The sequence below is a fragment of the Kryptolebias marmoratus genome, linkage group LG2, assembly GCF_001649575.2.
Source record: "Kryptolebias marmoratus isolate JLee-2015 linkage group LG2, ASM164957v2, whole genome shotgun sequence".
Lineage (NCBI taxonomy): Eukaryota > Metazoa > Chordata > Actinopteri > Cyprinodontiformes > Rivulidae > Kryptolebias > Kryptolebias marmoratus.
In genome coordinates, this window is record NC_051431.1 from 15,931,097 (window position 1) to 15,948,272 (window position 17,176).

The following is a 17,176-nucleotide window of genomic DNA, read 5'->3' on the forward strand; positions in this document are numbered from 1 at the left end:
CAGGTTCAATAATTTCTAAACAAGACATCAAACGAGTAAAACTACAAAAATGACCTCCTATCAGCTGCAGAACAGAACACAAATCTGTAACTGAAAATGAAGGACAAACTGTGACTTAAGAGAACAAGTTTGAGCAAAATCAGTACTGTCTTCTGTACTTTAACAACTATAACCCTTATTGTAAATAGTCAGTATGTTTACACATTATTAATTTAGACTTTGTGAGGTGTACATCTCTAAAGCTTTAGTCTGCATAAAAAAGATGGTTGCACAGTCTGATTAAAAATGTGCAGCGTGTTTCTATTCTCTACCATCCTGGGAGTAAAGCCTCCTGCATCAAATACAGCTGCAGTATCAGTCAAACCAATATGGCTCATCTCAAGAGACTTAAATTGTTAGTTATTAAACACTGTATTGACTATAAGAAAATCATATGAGCTGTCATTTTGAGGCAAACATCTCAGACTTAAACTTGCAATGAAACGTCCTGCCCTATTTAAAAAGTCAAGTAGATAAAAAGGAAAGAAGCAGAGAAGGACAAACCATATAAGTGACAGATTTCTCATTGTAAAAATGTAATCTGGCATTTATGACTGCAGTAATCCCAGCCTATGGAGGAGTTGTGCTGTATTAGAGTCGACATAGCCCAGTGATTTATTTGACGAACACTGGCTTTGTGAGAAGTATCACATTATTGTTATGACAGCTGTAGCTTATGCACAAGAACTGCTGCAAGTGACGGAGAAGTCTGCATGTGTGCAAGGGATCGTCGAGCAACTGAACAGTGGGCGTTTTTTTCTCTCTGCATGCGTGTGTGTGTAAAAAAAACAAAATAAAACACAAGTGTCTGTGTATCCCTGCTCTCAACTTGCATGTTTCTCCGCTTGTGTGTGGCTGCAGCAAATGTGGGTGTTTTCCATTTTGTGTGCTGAGGCTGGAATTGGCCTGTCAGTCTCAGTGAAGTGGGGAGAAGAGGGAGACGACAGGTGTCGGTACTGTGAAAGAGATGGACGAAAGAGCACGAGGAGGAAGAAGAAATCGAAGTTTGTGCAGCTGATGAGAAAGTTTTGTTTTTCAACCCCCCAAAATGTAATTTTAATGAGAATGCAGTGAAAATATGTTTGGTGGAATCTAGTTTTGGCAACAAGAGTCCTTAATAAAACAAGACTGAGGGCGATGTGAGAAGAAAGTCTTGCAAAAACAGTTAAGACTGTTGTTGTTACAGAAAAAGCAAAGGTTACCTTTCTCAACAAAAATGTTTTTTTCTTAATAGAAAAAAAAGTCTTCAGCTGGACAGAATTGGCCTTAAAATGATTCTGTTAAGGCAGAATTACTTTAGATTTGTTGGAACATTTAACAGGTTTTGGCTAGTACTTTTATCCTGCTTGAGGCTTTTTGGTATAAGATTTAATTGCCGTGATATTTTGGACTGCATAAAGCTATGTTAAGATGAAGTAACCATAGCAACAGAGGCTGGTGTGGTCAATTCAGGTAAACATGTCATCTGGTTACATTAAGAATCCATAAGAAAAAAACTGTTTGTTATTAGTTCTTCATGAAAGATTTTGGTTTTAGAAGCACAAATGTGATTAAAAGATCACACTAACTTGGAAATATTTTTGTAAACACTGAAGATAGAAATATGTTTTTATGATCCTGTTGCTCTTTGCTGATTGTCATCGCGAGGTTTTGTACAAAATGGAGTTCAAACATTTATAGTGCTGTAAAAACTTGAGTTTGTAGAATATGAGAGATCCAAGCCGAAGAATGAAAGGACTCCAGGAAAAAAAAAAGCCCAATCACAAATCTTTCATCTAGTTCAGCGCTGTGGACAGAGCCGTGGATTTATCAATACACAACACAGTTAGGTTGGTGATATATCAGAGCCACGGGCAGAGTCATAGATTCCAATTTACACAAACAGTCAGATAAAGGATCAATAATTCAGACAGATTAGATTAACATATTAAACCAAATAAGCCCTCTGTTTCTGCAGGGTCTTATTTACATTGTAAAAAATGATGCTAAATACAATTGTATGTTTTCTTAAGCTGATTAGTTAACCTGCCTTTTTGATTACCAAGAAATGTAAGATTTACTTAAATTAATATTAGGAAAATCTATTGTAGTTTAGGTAGTCTAGTGTAGTTTAACTTTCAAATCTGAGAAATAGTTTTGTCGTTTAAAATACTGAGTGTGTCAAGGAAGCCTTAATGTGTTGCTGCAAATGTTATTTATGTACAAATGGTTTGGTTTTAATAGGTTGATCTGTTTTTTTTTTCTTTTATATTCAGTCACCTAAACAGGGACTGATATAATATGATATAACAGCCAAGATGACAAAAACAACTCTTCAATGTAATTATAACGCTTGTGGCAAAATGCTCATTTGAAGCACCCGTCTTTGGGAGGGCTTTTAAGACACCGAAAAGTTAATAAAATAAATCAGATGAAAGCAAAGAGTAAAAACATAATCTGAGCAATCGAACAATCCACATATATTTAGACAAAACATGAATACGTTTGTTGTTGCATCAGCCAAATTAAACAGTCTTCTTGAAAGATATAAAATTTAATTAAACAAGAAATGTTTTAAAGCTAAATTCACATGCAGATTAATCTCATTCCCCTCCCTCTGCAGAGCTGTTAGGGTCATTGTTGCAGAAAGAAAAACAAACGCAAAATCATGATCTTTGATGCTTGGCTGTAAAACAACTCTACAGAAGTCATTGTAGATTGGTGAGCCTGAAAGTTTTTTTTATCAATAAAAATATTAAGTTTTTAATTGCATTTCCGTAATATGGATCTCCAAAGCTATTATGCCATTAGTGGAAAGAGTAGTTGAATTGAATTCATGTGTTTGGACACAAGTGCACATTTATTTTTATGTGCAGTGTTGTAATAGACAAGTAGTTTTGCACAACTGAAGTTGTTTGGGTCTTTTTTGTAAAAATAATTCAAGTTTACCATAGTATGTTTATTACAATTGTTGAATGTTAAATAGTACTAAATTCCATGTGATTTTAATCAATACCTCATCTTGATTACATTATTGCAGTATTTCAACGAGACACATTAGGCTAAATGTTAACATCAACAGTTTGTTGTGGTTTGTTTTTGCAGTGTATGATGGAACAAGGAGAAAGGATGCATTTTGTTTTGTCCTGGTGTGAAGCATTCCCTGCTGCTCTTCCTCTCTTTAGATTTGCTCCCTTATGGTCTTGACGATGCAGGCCATGAATATTTCACTAAACTGCATTCTCAGGTTATCAATTATAAAATGCCATATTCCTATAAATATTCTAAAAATACAGCTGGACTTTGCCTCTTCTTCAGTGCATTAAACATTTATACACACCTAGCAAACTGCTAAATCATCTGCTACATCTGACACATGTGGCTAAGACTGCTGAAATGTGTGCAGGTGTTATCACCTTTAAGTTTTTTTTGCTTGCATGTGTGAGCATGCTTTTGTGTTTGTTTTGTTTTTTTGCAAGATTTAAACGTCTGAAGCGTACAGTTTTTTTTTTGGCAGTGCAGACAGGTTCTTTGGAAACCTGGAAAGTGCCAAGCGAAGAGAGGTGATTCACATTGTCAACACTGAATCAGCACAGACTTTTACTACAGCGTGCTATCATTACAGACAAGCACACACTCTCACACACACGCCCCATGTGCAGCCTTCAGTACTATCAGTATTAGTCTGACGCACGTGTTCTTAAACAGACCATATTTCCCTCACTCACCGTGGCGAGATGTCACAGCCCTGTTGCATGAAGGCTCCCAGAGAAAACCACAGCGAGTTGAAGATGCCAAACTCATTGGGAGGTTGGTCAGTGGGGCCCTGCTCTGCGGCCCCCTCCTCTGGTTCCTCTGCATGCCACTCGTACGGACTGAAGCGACTCACCTGGCGGAGCAGAAAAACAAAAGGGATTAGACAACTTTCAAGCTCATCACGAAAAAAAAACAGTGGAAGTAAATTCAAATACTTTTTTTTTTTAATATCTACATTTATGTTTTCAGTCTGTGTTGGTGATTACCAAAGTTGAAGTTGAATTAGGCAGAGCTGTGATGGTAAAGCCATGTGCTAATACAGATAACTAAGGTCTAATCATTAAATCGGTGTACAGACAATTGAGATCAGAATGAAGCGAGGGAACAGAAGAAGAAAACTGTTCAAGAAAATCAGACCAAATAGTATGAGGAAGACCTTGTAGAACATCTTTCTGTGTGTAAAAGTAAAAATGAAGGCGAAGAAGTAAAATGAAATTCATGCAGACACCCTGGTGTAAGCATAAGAATTTAGCTGCCTTCATCTTGCACTTGAGAATGAAAATATATTAAATATTTCACATTCATATTTGCATATATCTTGCATAAATGCCACAATCCTTAGTAAAGAAGGACCAAATGCAGGACTAGAGTACTAAAGGCAAGGGGCCAGGAGCACTGCATATCATTATTAAACAACTAAAAGTGCAGCAGAAGCTGAAAAGCCAAAAGTAAATGGTTAGACACATAGTGACAAGCTGAGTATAAACAGAGGATTTGACCAAAAACATTGAAAACCAAGAAGCATATCTACTTGTGGAGGTGGTAGCTAAGTAAATGCAGGTGAGCTGATTGCGGAGTGAAAGACAGGGGGTGAATTGGGAAACTAGAAATAAAGGTTAGGCTGGATGACAACCTTGCTACTGCATAAACATCAGCCAGTGCGCCTGTGAGGCTTGTCATTCAGAATTTGAAGCTGAACTGGCCATGCTGGCCTCATGGCTATGCTACAGCTGTGAATGTGACCCGGTCAAGGATACAACCAAGCGCAGTCATGATACCTATGGTAATAGCATCAAGCTAGCATGGGGTGATCTTCTAGTATGTAGTTCAAAAGAGTTGTGTCAGGGTGGGTATATAGAGCATAGTGAGGGTGCAGGAGTGTCTCAGGGACATGAAAAACCTATTTGACAAATGAAAAGCATATCAACTTCTTGAATGCCTTGACACTGAAAAAAAACAAGCTGTGATTCAGTCACATTTTAATATGTCGTGCAGGTCATGGAGAGTGTAGTGAGGTCATCATCCAGCGTGAGAACATTTACAGACTGTGACAACAAACTCCAGAAAACAACAGAGCACAGACGGACAAAACAACTATAAAAGAAATATGACTCGTACAGAACAAAGACTTGAAGAAGAAAATGCTAATTTAAACTAAAGACAGTGCAAAGCAAAGTCAGGAAACTAAACTCAGTAACGAATTAATGATCCAACGGTGCTAAAGAACATATGGCTTATTGGGGTAAGAAAAATAAAGAGTCTCCAGAAGGACAAATATCAAACCAAGACTGTTGTTTTTAATGTTATTTCTGCTACACAGGACTCTTATACATATGATTTCTCCTTCATTGTAAGCTGGTATAACTATTGTTTCACTTGAAAAAAAGAACAATCTAAAAACTGACTTATTATACTATCTGAAACAAGCATCTAAACATAAACTGTGCAAACATAAACATAACGTTTTAATTATTTTTAAGGATGTTGATAATTTTCACTAAGATATTTAAATAAAACTCTTGTTCTTTCATTCTGAACTTGAGACTTTGGTGACTCTTGCATATAGTCCTAAAATCCATCTTAAGAGCTGATGGTTTTTTTGCAGTATCCACTCACCAAAAACAGGACAACACTGACTCCAATATAAGCGAACACTATGCACATCCAGATCTCATAAGCCAGCGGGTCCAGAAAAGAGAAAACGCCTGGTTTAGACTTCTGGGGCTTCTTGATCATGATAGAAATTCCCAGAGACATGAAGGGCTTAGAGAAGTCAATCACTTCCTCCCTCACCAGAGTGATGGTCAGTGGGGCCACGGCAATTTCTGCTTTCTGCAAAGAAGAAGGGAGGGGAGTTCAGTTCGGTCACATTATTATACAATTAATTCTGCAGAGACTAAATGGAAAAGTAGCACGAGGTGTCCATGAACGAAGCAAAAAAAAAGAAGCACAGAGAAGAACCAGTGGTGCAGGAGGGAGAAGAAATAGAAGAGAGAAAGGTTGAAAAAAAAAATGAAGAGGGCAAAGCAGAATGACAGAGGAGTAATTCATACAGCACATTGGCCTGAAAGTAACACATCCAGAATATAAATTAGTCAGCAAGGTCTAACAAATGTCTGCATGTTGCCACAGCACACACACTCACACACAATTTGTAGAAGAGTCTTAAATGTTCTTGCAGCCCTGAGTGTTTCTGAACATCTTCATGTCTAAATATTTACAGCTGTAACTGAAATGAGCTTTAATAATTAGTGACACGTAAAGCAGGTCTGATGTGAATAAATAAAACCAGTTAAATAGAAAGAACTGTTCAGAAGATTAGACTCTGATGTTTTTACAGACTCTCTGAACTCTGTGATCACTGATATTTTCAAACTGTGTAGAAAATCAGGGCTAAACACTAGTTGTTGTTAACTGAACTAAAGAGATTAAAAAAAAAAAATCAGAATACTGCAGTTTGATCATCTAAATATCACACAGCACTTCTGTTCTGAATGAATATGCACCATCCCATCAGGGTGGGAAAAAATCTATAACCATCTTTAGTGAACAGTGTTTCATTTTTCTGATTTAACAAAGGATACAGAGTTTTATATGCTGTCCATGTTTATTATTATCTAAATTTTGGATTTAGACATATACAGACTAGGCCAGACTTTCTCACTCTGCTGCTAGATCACATCAGAGCAGGGAAGTTAAAGCTGTGTTTTGTCAGCGATACCACATGAGGAATTAGACTATTGTGGTGAATGTTTTATGTGAAGTGCAGGAAACCAAAGCCATCTACATGGAGAAAATAGTGGCTGCCATGTGGGGTTTCTCCTGCCAACAGATTACCTGGATTCTTCACAAAGTTTTCGAGAGCATCACTGGATGCTTATTCACAGCTAACCGAGAGCTTAGGTACAAACTCCACATAGAAAAAATGTTTCTGTTATTCCTTTGTCAGTCAGGTGTTGATTTCTCATATATCTGCCTCTGATCATGGCTTTTATTTAAAACTTTGTGATTTCATTAGAACAACATGCTCACGCTAAATGAATTAAATCATTAATGGGCAGAATAAATCTATCCCATTTCCTTCCTTACCCCGTACACAAGCTCGCCAACCATGCCGTTCCATATTTTTGTCTCAGGGTCTCTGGCTCCGTATTTGCCATCCGGCACGATGGAGATCTTGTATTTTATTCCGATGTGTTTGGCGATCTCTGAAGCTAGATCCACGCAGTATCCCTCGTACTGGTCATTGCCTTCGTAGAGCTCCCAGTTCTTCTTCAGCATCACATACGGACCCTCCTGGAAAACCAGCATAAGGGGAGAAAGACAGCTGTTTGGAGGAACATGTCAGCAGGGATCAAGAGAAACCAGCAGCTTGGTTGGACACAAAACACACGAACAAGAAAAGTGAAAACGGAGATGCTAAGAAGAACACATAGCTACCAAATTCTAACAGGGACAAATGCACTACTGATAAAATTAGACAAATATTTGTTTTTAAAAGACATTGTCTAGTGCTGGTGTTTTATATCTTCAGTTCCTGACATCCATCATCTTGTTTTATGCTTTTATCCGATTCTATGTGACTCCACTGGGACCTCCGCTTGACTCAGTGCAACTCTCCAGCTGAGAAGACAGAAGTGAATAAAAGAGACAGAAATACAGAAAGGAGGCGGCTGCTCACTCGTGCGCTAAAAGGTAGATGGATTTTTGTGCATGCATTTAAAGATTAAAGAAAATATGGAAGTAAACACAGACAAACACATTTCTGCGTGTAAGAGATCTATAAAGAACATAAACCCAGGCAGAGCTGGAAATGACAAGGCATCTTTCAGAAGCGGACTGTTATGGTTTTTACGCTCGAGGCTGCTCACACTGTAATCCACATGAAAGCAGGCCCATTAAAATCTTCTCAAGCTCTTTTTAATCAGACTAATCTTATTGAAATAATCAAACAGGCCTTTATTAAACAGTTTATAAAGATAAACCAAACAAAAAAAACACAATAATATGCTTTGGATTGAACTCTTCAGTCAGGAAATTGTTTCACTTTCAAATCAAGTACAGTTTAATCAGAAAGGATTTTCACACTGAAATAAAAGGGTCAAACCAACAATAAGACCACTCTGACAAAGATCCAGGTGGAATATACAGAAGAATCTTCAATCCAGGAAATTAAATTACAGTGAAAGCAAGTGTAGCTCAGAGGCAGGCAGGCAGCGTGATTAAAAACACTCTTACAATCAGAGCCGAACACTTCCAACAAAACCAACAGAGATGTATGAATGGAATGTCTTTTACTTGGTAAATAAAAACCCCTTACATATATTTGTCTGGAATTCAAATAAAAATTGCACCAACTCTTTTCAATTAGAAGATTTAAAAAGTTCAACTTTATCTTGACTTTAAAGAAACTGTGGAATAATTTTGTGACTTGTCTAATTCTGCAGGAAGTAATTTCCTACAGAATTAGAGCCTCTGCTGGTCTTTGCTAGAAGTGTTCATTTCACAAGTTTTAAATTATTAAATCATTTGAAGTGGAGTTCTTTGGAAAGGTTATGACCAAGGAATAGCTTACCTGTTGTAGACAGCTCTTTAAAGAAACTGAGTTTGGAGAAATGGAGTTTAATTCTGACCAGACTGACGAGCTAATGTCTAGTCTGAGTGGGATCAAGGCCAAAGTGGACTGCTTCTATCTCAGAACGTCTCCAATTTTAAAACTTTTATAGCAATGACGTTTTACATGACATAGCTTTTTACATAAAATTCACCTGTTATATGCACAGACAAATAGCAGCAGCAGTTTGCTGTAGCACTTTCATATCATAAAACTTCTCCTGTAGTACTTGTGTAAGGTAAAACTGACACAGATGTAAGAGTTTTATAAAAGTGTTCACATATGATGCTATGAAAGTTTAAAAACTGGACTTATTTTTAAAATGTCAGGAATCCATTTTGGGGCTCGTTCTCATTTAAACTAGCAGTTAGTTAATTAGTCTGAACAGAAATAAACTATTTCTCCAAACTGAGGTAGTTTAAAGAGCTTTTTACAAAAAGTAAGATATTAATTGCTCACACTTCAAAAGATCTGAACTTTCACGTTTATTATACTAACACACTGGATCTATATAGTGAATACAATAAAATATACCATTACACAATAAAATACAATCTTTTGGAAATATTACATGCTACATTCAGCTAAATACAAAATGACTATCTCACAAGGTTAAACTTTTTGTTTTCTGATTACTGTAAACAACAACCACTCATTTTTTTGTAATATTGTTTCTATGTTTCAAAAGATGAACAGTTTTTGAGTTAAATTTAAGTTCAGTTTAAAAAAAAAAGTACTCATCTTCTTCTGGTTTAAAGTACTGTGATGTTTCTGAAATCTTGCACAAAGAAATATAAAAGAAAATGAAACATAATTCATTTATTATAATGACATGTTCAAAACTAAACAAATTTCCTCCATACAATTAAAAGTTCAACCCTAATTTTATACAGACCTTTTTTTGCCTTTTGACACTTTCGCCAACATCAACATCGTCATCACCACCGAACACAAAAAGACCACGCTTCACGTTGATCGTCAGAGCAAACAAAAACATTCCTCCCAAAATTTCTTCAGACACATCAGCAGTTCCCAGGGCTCCTTTTATTGACTCAACATGAATCATAATGTTAATAAACAGGAAGAAAAAACCCCCCCAACCCCTAACAGCTCCACAGAGCCATTAATGCCGCTTTGCAGCAGAAATAAAGAGCAGAACAGAAAATATTTAATTAAAATTAGTGGATTGAAAGTTTATTAAGAATATTACATGCTACATTCAGCTCAATACAAAATGATTATCTCTCAAACTCGAACCCTATTATAGGTTATTTTTTAAATTTGACTTATGTGCAACTATGATTTAGTTCCCATTATGTTCTTATGTTAAATATCTACAGATCATTTGTTTTTTTTGTTTTTTTTTACACTAAATCTTTCAAGGAAACTGCTCAGTTTATTTGGTGAATTGAAATGATGGACAGTAAAATGAGTGACTCATGTTCAAAAAGATTTGTTTTAATATCAACTTGGAGAAATAAAAACTGTCAGAACTAAGAACATTGCCAACATGAGAGAAGATGCAAAAAAATGACAAAATAAAGTAAACTGAAATTAAATAAAATGCTCCACATCTGTTTCTGTAACTCATTTTCTAAAAGCAACAAAAATAGAAATTGTGTGAATTATTTTTAGTTCTCCTTTGATTTGAATAAAAGTTAATGCACATTATATAACCTGGATTTCTTACAGAAAGAACCAAGAAATAAGTGATTCTTACGAACACTTTTAAAAGGAGGTCAAATGTTTGACATCAGAGAACATTAAAGTGAACAAATAAAGATGAAAAGAAATAAATGGATACACATTACATTGGAGCTAATTCACTTTAAATCTCCTTAAAGGTTTATTTTCCTGTTCCTCCACATAAATTTGTGTTAGTTTAAAGGCAGGGCTGGTGGTGACTGTTTTCCTTTGAGTGATAGTTGTTTGTGCATTAATTTTTATGCCTCGGGGATTAAATCATCATCTTTTAGTGTTGCTTAATGTGGCATCATGAGTCAGGGCAAAGCCAGAAAAAAGAAATGAGAGGAGGTGAGAAAAGAAGAAGAAATAAGACCAAAAGTCAGAAGGTTGAAGGAGAAAAAAAATGCAGGGCAAGAAGTAGAAAGATGAAAGAAAAAAAAAAGGAGTGTTTGGTGTTCTGGTCTTATTAAAGTGTAGTAGAAAGATGAAGGCGATCAGAATACAAACTAAGATGGCTGCAGGGAGTGTAAAGGACAGACAGAAGCGACGAAAAAAAATGAAGCAGAGATCTGGACAGAGAATGTAACAAAAATAAACATGAAGCAAAAAGAGGAGACAAACTAAAAGAGGGTATAGGTTGGGGATTAAACAAACACTGGGAAGGAAAAAGCATTGGTTAAAGAAGGAAACAAACTTTGTGGGAGCAAATGGTAGACGCTGATAAGACATGAAACACTCCAGACTGGAGCCAAAAAGACAAGCAGGACTATCCAATTCAGTCGGCCAGCCAGTTAAACTCAAAATAAAATAAAATAAAAAACAGCCATCCAACTGGACAGTCACTTAAGTATCCAGTTATTCATTTGACCTGCCAAACAGATTCTCATTTATAAAAAGCCAGACTGTCATGTAAAAGTTTGCTGGCCACCAAGACATTTAATTAGCCTTGGAGAAATCTATTCGGATAACCAGAGAGGCAAGCCAGGCGCTCAGTCACTCACAATCTGCTTCAGTCAGTGAGCTTTTCACTTAGCCCATTTAGCAGGCAGTTACTGTAATTATGGCACATCATCTTCATGTGTGGCCAGTGAGTCAGCTTCATTGTCTCCATGCTATTTACCCATAAAGACTAATACTCCATTTTCACAGAAAGCATCAGAAGATTTAGGAAACAGAAAACGCACCAGTGTGCAGCAATGAAGTGCTGCTCGACTGGTGGGACTCTGTGAGCTGCTGCAGCCCAGAGGTTTGTAGGCTACAAAACTCTGCAAAAGTCTTGAGTCATCCCTTATTTTTCATATTTTTATTCCAGACTTTCTTGTAATCTTATTAAACCAGTTTGAATCAATCATTCATGGAGCTTTCTGAAGGTCTTTTAAAATCTTTCTTTGGACGTTGGCTGCTTTATTGTTGGAACCATTGATCAAGACCACTAAAGTTGACTGCTTCGAGGCAAAATTTCAAGAAATGGTTTAAACTTCTTGCACAGTATTCAAGATTCGGGATAAGCTATATCAAACCCTTGATAAAACTTAATCTACTAATCTTGTCATGTGAGAAATTAATTATTTCGAAAGTATTAAATTTTACTCTGTTGTAGGTTGAAACCACTTCTTCCAGGTCTCTGAAAAACAAAACTGTGACATTTTGAACCATAATAACCAAAAATACATATCTTTTTGTTTGATATATTATATTGAGGTGAAAGTACAACTATAAAAAAATGAGAATTTCCATATCAATAACTGAGAAAAGGTACATGACACCCAACTTGTCATTCCCCATAGATGCACTTTGCTCGGTAATGTTGGTGTAAGTGAAAAAGCACGTCTCTGACCTAAACGGCAGGAACTTCACATTTTACTTAAAAGTACTCATTGCAAATTCATGAAGACCAGTCAAAAAAATAAAAAATAAAATAAAATCTAAATCATAAAGAACCAAAATGGGCACAACACTTGTCTCAACGTGTCCATAGAATAAAAAATTGTTAGCTAAATTTGTGAATGGCTGCCAAAGTAGTTTGTTTACTTCCAGAAATGAAGTGACTGAAAATTGATTAGCAATTGTGACATTTGTGGAAGAATTGCTTGAGGTGGAGAAGATGGAGAAGATGGGATGGTCCATATTTATGCTCAGATTTGTTGAGTAAAGTATGGAGATAAAAAAAAAGATTAGGTTAAATCGGTAAACTTACTGGTCGATAAAAAGTTTAACAAAAATCGTGTATGTTTGAATGCCAAGCTCCTTTAATGAAACTTTCAATTTTTTTTTTGCATTTGGCAGCAGATTCTCAGTTATATTTCCACCTAAACGTCTTCATCTCAGTTCTACACTTGTCCAATTCAGCCATAATTGTTTACCTACACAGCCTGCGGTCAGCCTGATGTAGGTCAGTCATGTGACTCGAGCTTGTTTGTGGTTTACAGCAGCTTTAACTGAGTGGTTTGCTCACATCACATGCATATCCACGTTTCAGAATCACAATCAGTATATCTGTACATCTACTGGAGTAAACTCTTCCAAACTGCAATGTCAGGATGACATTTTTTTAAATATTTGATTCAGTAGCTTGCAATCAGTACCTCTAAATTGGTGTATAAACATAACTGGTTACTTTTCATGTCAAGTTCTAGCTCCAACAATCTCAAAGCCATCTTGAAAGTCTAAGACAAATTAGAAGCTAAGGCGTAAATAACAGCATCTTTTCAATGTTTTCAAGTTTATTTTGCCTCAGACAAATACCCCTCTCAATATTATTAGCGTTTCTCTACTCTTGCTTGGTGTAGTGATTCAGAGGCCCTCTGAGGAGAACTCAAAAACAGGAGAGAAAAGTTGACTGAGCAGGCATGACTGAGTAGATTTCCAGAGTGACAGAGCAGAAAAATGAAGATGGAAGGAGTGTGGAATCAAAAGGTGAAGGAGGCAAACTGCAGGGCACAGAACAAGTCCCATAAACTCGCCTCCCACTTTCTTTAAGACAGAATAATGATAATAATTAAGGAAAGAAATGTTGTAAATGTAATCGCTGTTAATTGCACTCTGCAATAAAACCAAGAACAAAGTGATGAGGTGGTTGTCCTTTCAAAAGCAGGAAAATTCTGTAAATTTATTGTTTCTAGATAAAGTTGTGCAGCCAGTTGTAAAACCTTAACAGAGAGCACAGAAATCCTTGGAGAGCTCTCATCCAGCTGAGGCTTTTCTACTGAGAGGAGCAGGAGTGCAGTAAGCAAGGCAACCCAACACCTCAGACTTAAAACACGGTGACCATGAATGTCCTTTTCATCCCTATAGAGAGAACAATCTCAGTAAAATCAGAACAAAATGCCAATTAAAAAAAAAAAAGAACACATGAAGGGGGATAAAGAGATACACAGAGTCTCTGTACACCATCGGTATCAGTCTGGTTGTTGTGCCTTTTCCGAGGTTCTGTGTTTTCAGTCTCCTGCTCTGTCTCGGGATCAGTGTCGCAGCAGAGGCTTCCTCATCATCAGAGGCTGCAAAGAGGAGGAGGTGGCTGAGCTAATGTTAGTCAAGGCCTGCTGAGGTCATCCACAGAGAAACATGTGGGGAGTGAAGGTGTATGGAAGTGGAAACAAGGGATGTAGGAGCTGGCAGAGATGAGTTAAAAGAGAAACAGTACAGAGACAACCGAAATGTAGGGAGGACGGAAGTTTGGAAAAGGTCACTACACGAGCAGACATGAGGGGGTGGGGGTTGGGCAGCAGTACAGAAGGGAACAAACTCTGCAAACAGGACTGTGACTCATATCTATTACATTTACACAAATATAATGCACAAATATAACAGCCATATGAACAGTGTCATATATTGTAACAGTAAAGGAGTACTACTATAATACTCCTTTAATTAAGATAAGAATTTCTTAGAGTTAAATTCTGCCCTTTACTTTTTTGACATTTGTTGGCGTATTTGCATTTTTCTAAACTAATTCCTGCAGGATGTGCTCTCTGCGACTGATTACCACTGTTTCCAACCACAAGAGGCAGCGTAGCGTACGATCAAATCACCGCCTTTGAACTGTTTCCATTAATAGTACTGCAGAACCTGCAACCACAGATATTTTGGTCACCCTTGTCAATTTTCTGGATGAAGTAATGCCCCTCGAAACAAAAATAATACCAAATCACCACAGCTTGAGTATTTGTAGCTCAGTTTATCTTTGGGCCAAAATTAGTCTTTTGAGTTGCTTTCACTTGCATCATTTTGCATGCCTAATTGAATTAGACTGATTGGATTTACAGGAAGAAGATGGCCACCATAAAAAGGGGCTGCAGATGGGTGAAGTGACATCAAATGGAAAGCAGAGGATGTGCACACATCCACCGAAGAGTCCTCGTTTATCCGTGTTTGGAGAAGAAAGGAGGGAATAATTAAACTGCGTAGAGGAGCGGTGTCTATGTGAGAATCATTAAAAACGGCTGGACTGAGGTCATTTCTAAATGGTGATTTGAGGTCAGTTTTAAATTTGCCTGCTAATGAGACATTAGTTTAATCTTCCAAATGGACAAGTGCCACCCTCTCCTGGCTGTGCTGTGGGAACTCTCTCCAACTCGCACAGCTCAGCATCTCCAATCTGATTTTTCCACTGTGTTAACAAGACTCAACGCAACTTTCCCACTGTACATCATCCCCGGGCTTTTTGACGTATACCCAAAAGCCACAAAAAAGGTCGACATCAGCTTCTGGTTCAATGTCAAAATCTGTACGTTAGTACAAATTAAGGTTATCTGATTTTGTAAATTTAGCACAAGGATGAAGGTTTGGTTGATTATTCCTTTGTTGTAACAATGGTTCTTGGCAATAAATCTTATACCACTGGGAAGACTGTTTATTTCCCCTTAATTTCAAATGATCAAATTGTACTATTGCCACATTTGTTAGGAAAATGCATTTGTGGGTTGAGCAGCAGAGTTAAGTATGAAGGTTGCTCCAATGTAAAACTTGCCAAATCTTCCTGGCCAATGCAAACATCGTGTTCTGCTAGTGACCCTTATTTTGTGCGTCTGGTATCGCAGGTGTTGACAATTAGGACAGTCGGGTGCCTGATTGGTGCCTGATTATCAGCACCTGTGAGCAGCCAGTGGCAGTCTCATATTGCCACAGTCTGGGACTGACCTCTATCTTCCAAGATGACAATGCTCACCCCCACAGAGCAGGGTTGATCAGACTGTCTACCTCCAGAATTTGGGAATGGAGAGCCTGCCTGTAGTGCTGACTTTAAACCCACTGAATACCTGTGGGATCAGCTTGGGAGGTTCATACTTATGTTGTGTGGTGATCTGAAGCAAAAAGTGCAAATTGCTCATACCCGCCAAACTTGATAGGTGTGCTAGTACCAGCGTAGGTATTGATTTTGCTATTGATTTTGTGAATTTGATGCTGAGATGTAGCAGATGATGGGGATCAAATGATGTGCAAAACTGGAAGCTAAACCTAAACATAGCACAATCTTAGTGAATCAAGCCTTCAGTGGTTTTCAATAAATGCTGCATTTGCACCTGATCTTGCTAAGAACAAAAACAAGTAAATATACAGGGGGTATTTGTTTTGATCTCTCATTTGAGCTCAAGTCACTTATCCCTATCATCTAACATGAGCAAAATTTCCACAGTGAATCCAGTGAAAGCAAGATGTTGGTGAACTTATGTTAGGAGCCTTGAAAAAAACACAGCTCATCACTGTTGGAGGATGGCTTCACCAAAATGTCAAATGCTACCAACACTATACAGAACATGAAGCAGTCACAGGGTTCGTTACCATGATCGTCGTCACGACAACAGTCCGATTCTCCATTGCTGAGCTGTCGTTGGTCAGAGGGTTTTCATTCAACACAAGCTTGTCGATGTCATTCCAGTAACCAATCTGAGGCAATGAACACAAGATAAAGGGTAAAAAAATTACACAATTAAATAAATCCTTAGAGCAGAAATCAGGGCCAAGACACAAAAAAGGCAAGAGGTAAGAATAACAACACAAAACTTAACAAAGAAACAACAACAACAAAAACCCAACTGAATGGAGATTAAGAAATGAAGACATATTGAGTAAAAAGAATAAGTCAAAAGATTGAGCTCCCTCCTGCAAATTTCCCACAGGAGCTATTGACAATATTGAGATCGAGCTGAAAACCTTCAATAAACCAACATTGCTGTCGAAGGAACAATTCAGTTTCTTGAACGTGATGTTATTTCTTCATTATAGGTGCTTTATGTATGCCATTGTTGCATAAAAATCATTTATAGGTTCTTTGAACCTGACTATTTTTCCTCTGCTTTTTGCTGTAATGAAAACTTATTGGATTTAAACTTATTAACCAATTGTGGATGTTTATGTAATTTTGCTTGCTGTGAAGGTGCAAATACACACTTCTAAAATTCTAATAAAGCTCATGCAGAAGCATATGTTTTTTTTCTGGCAAAAATATTATGACACATCTGACAGAAGTACACTATTTTTGCTGGCAAATAACCACAGAATTCTTTGCAAACACGTAATTCAAGATGAAGTGTGTATACAAAGTATATAAATGTGAATATCCATAAAGTGTTTGGAGATTTTTTAGACTTAAATTGTTTTAACATGACAATAACCCACTCTAGTCTTTGCCCTGCTTGGACTAGCTATTGGTGCATCAATTTGGTAAAAAATAAAGCTTTATTTCGCCAAACTGAAGTTGTTCGAAGAACTAACTATTCTATTTTAAAAGATCTGAACTATTGTTTTAAAGATGAAAGACAGAATAAAATCAATTGTATGTACATTAAATTCTGAATGAATTATTTCTTAAAACCAAAATCA

The 17,176-nt window shown here is 37.0% G+C and overlaps 1 protein-coding gene across 5 annotated transcripts in view; it reads right to left on the reverse strand.

Annotated features, from left to right (window-relative positions):
- Nucleotides 1-17,176, reverse strand: part of gria4a (glutamate receptor, ionotropic, AMPA 4a) — a 127,722-nt gene that overhangs the window by 35,984 nt on the left and 74,562 nt on the right. For 4 of the 5 annotated variants that reach the window (XM_017431006.3, XM_017431005.3, XM_017431008.3 and 1 more), the window contains exons 10-13: nucleotides 16,136-16,240; nucleotides 7,144-7,350; nucleotides 5,671-5,886; nucleotides 3,747-3,907 (exon numbers count right to left, since the gene is read on the reverse strand). In XM_017431006.3, coding sequence (XP_017286495.1) covers nucleotides 3,747-3,907; nucleotides 5,671-5,886; nucleotides 7,144-7,350; nucleotides 16,136-16,240 — 689 coding nt within the window. Of the gene's footprint in view, nucleotides 1-3,746; nucleotides 3,908-5,670; nucleotides 5,887-7,143; nucleotides 7,351-8,017; nucleotides 13,852-16,135; nucleotides 16,241-17,176 lie in introns of those variants that run through there. The other variant, XM_017431010.3, reaches the window with a different exon arrangement.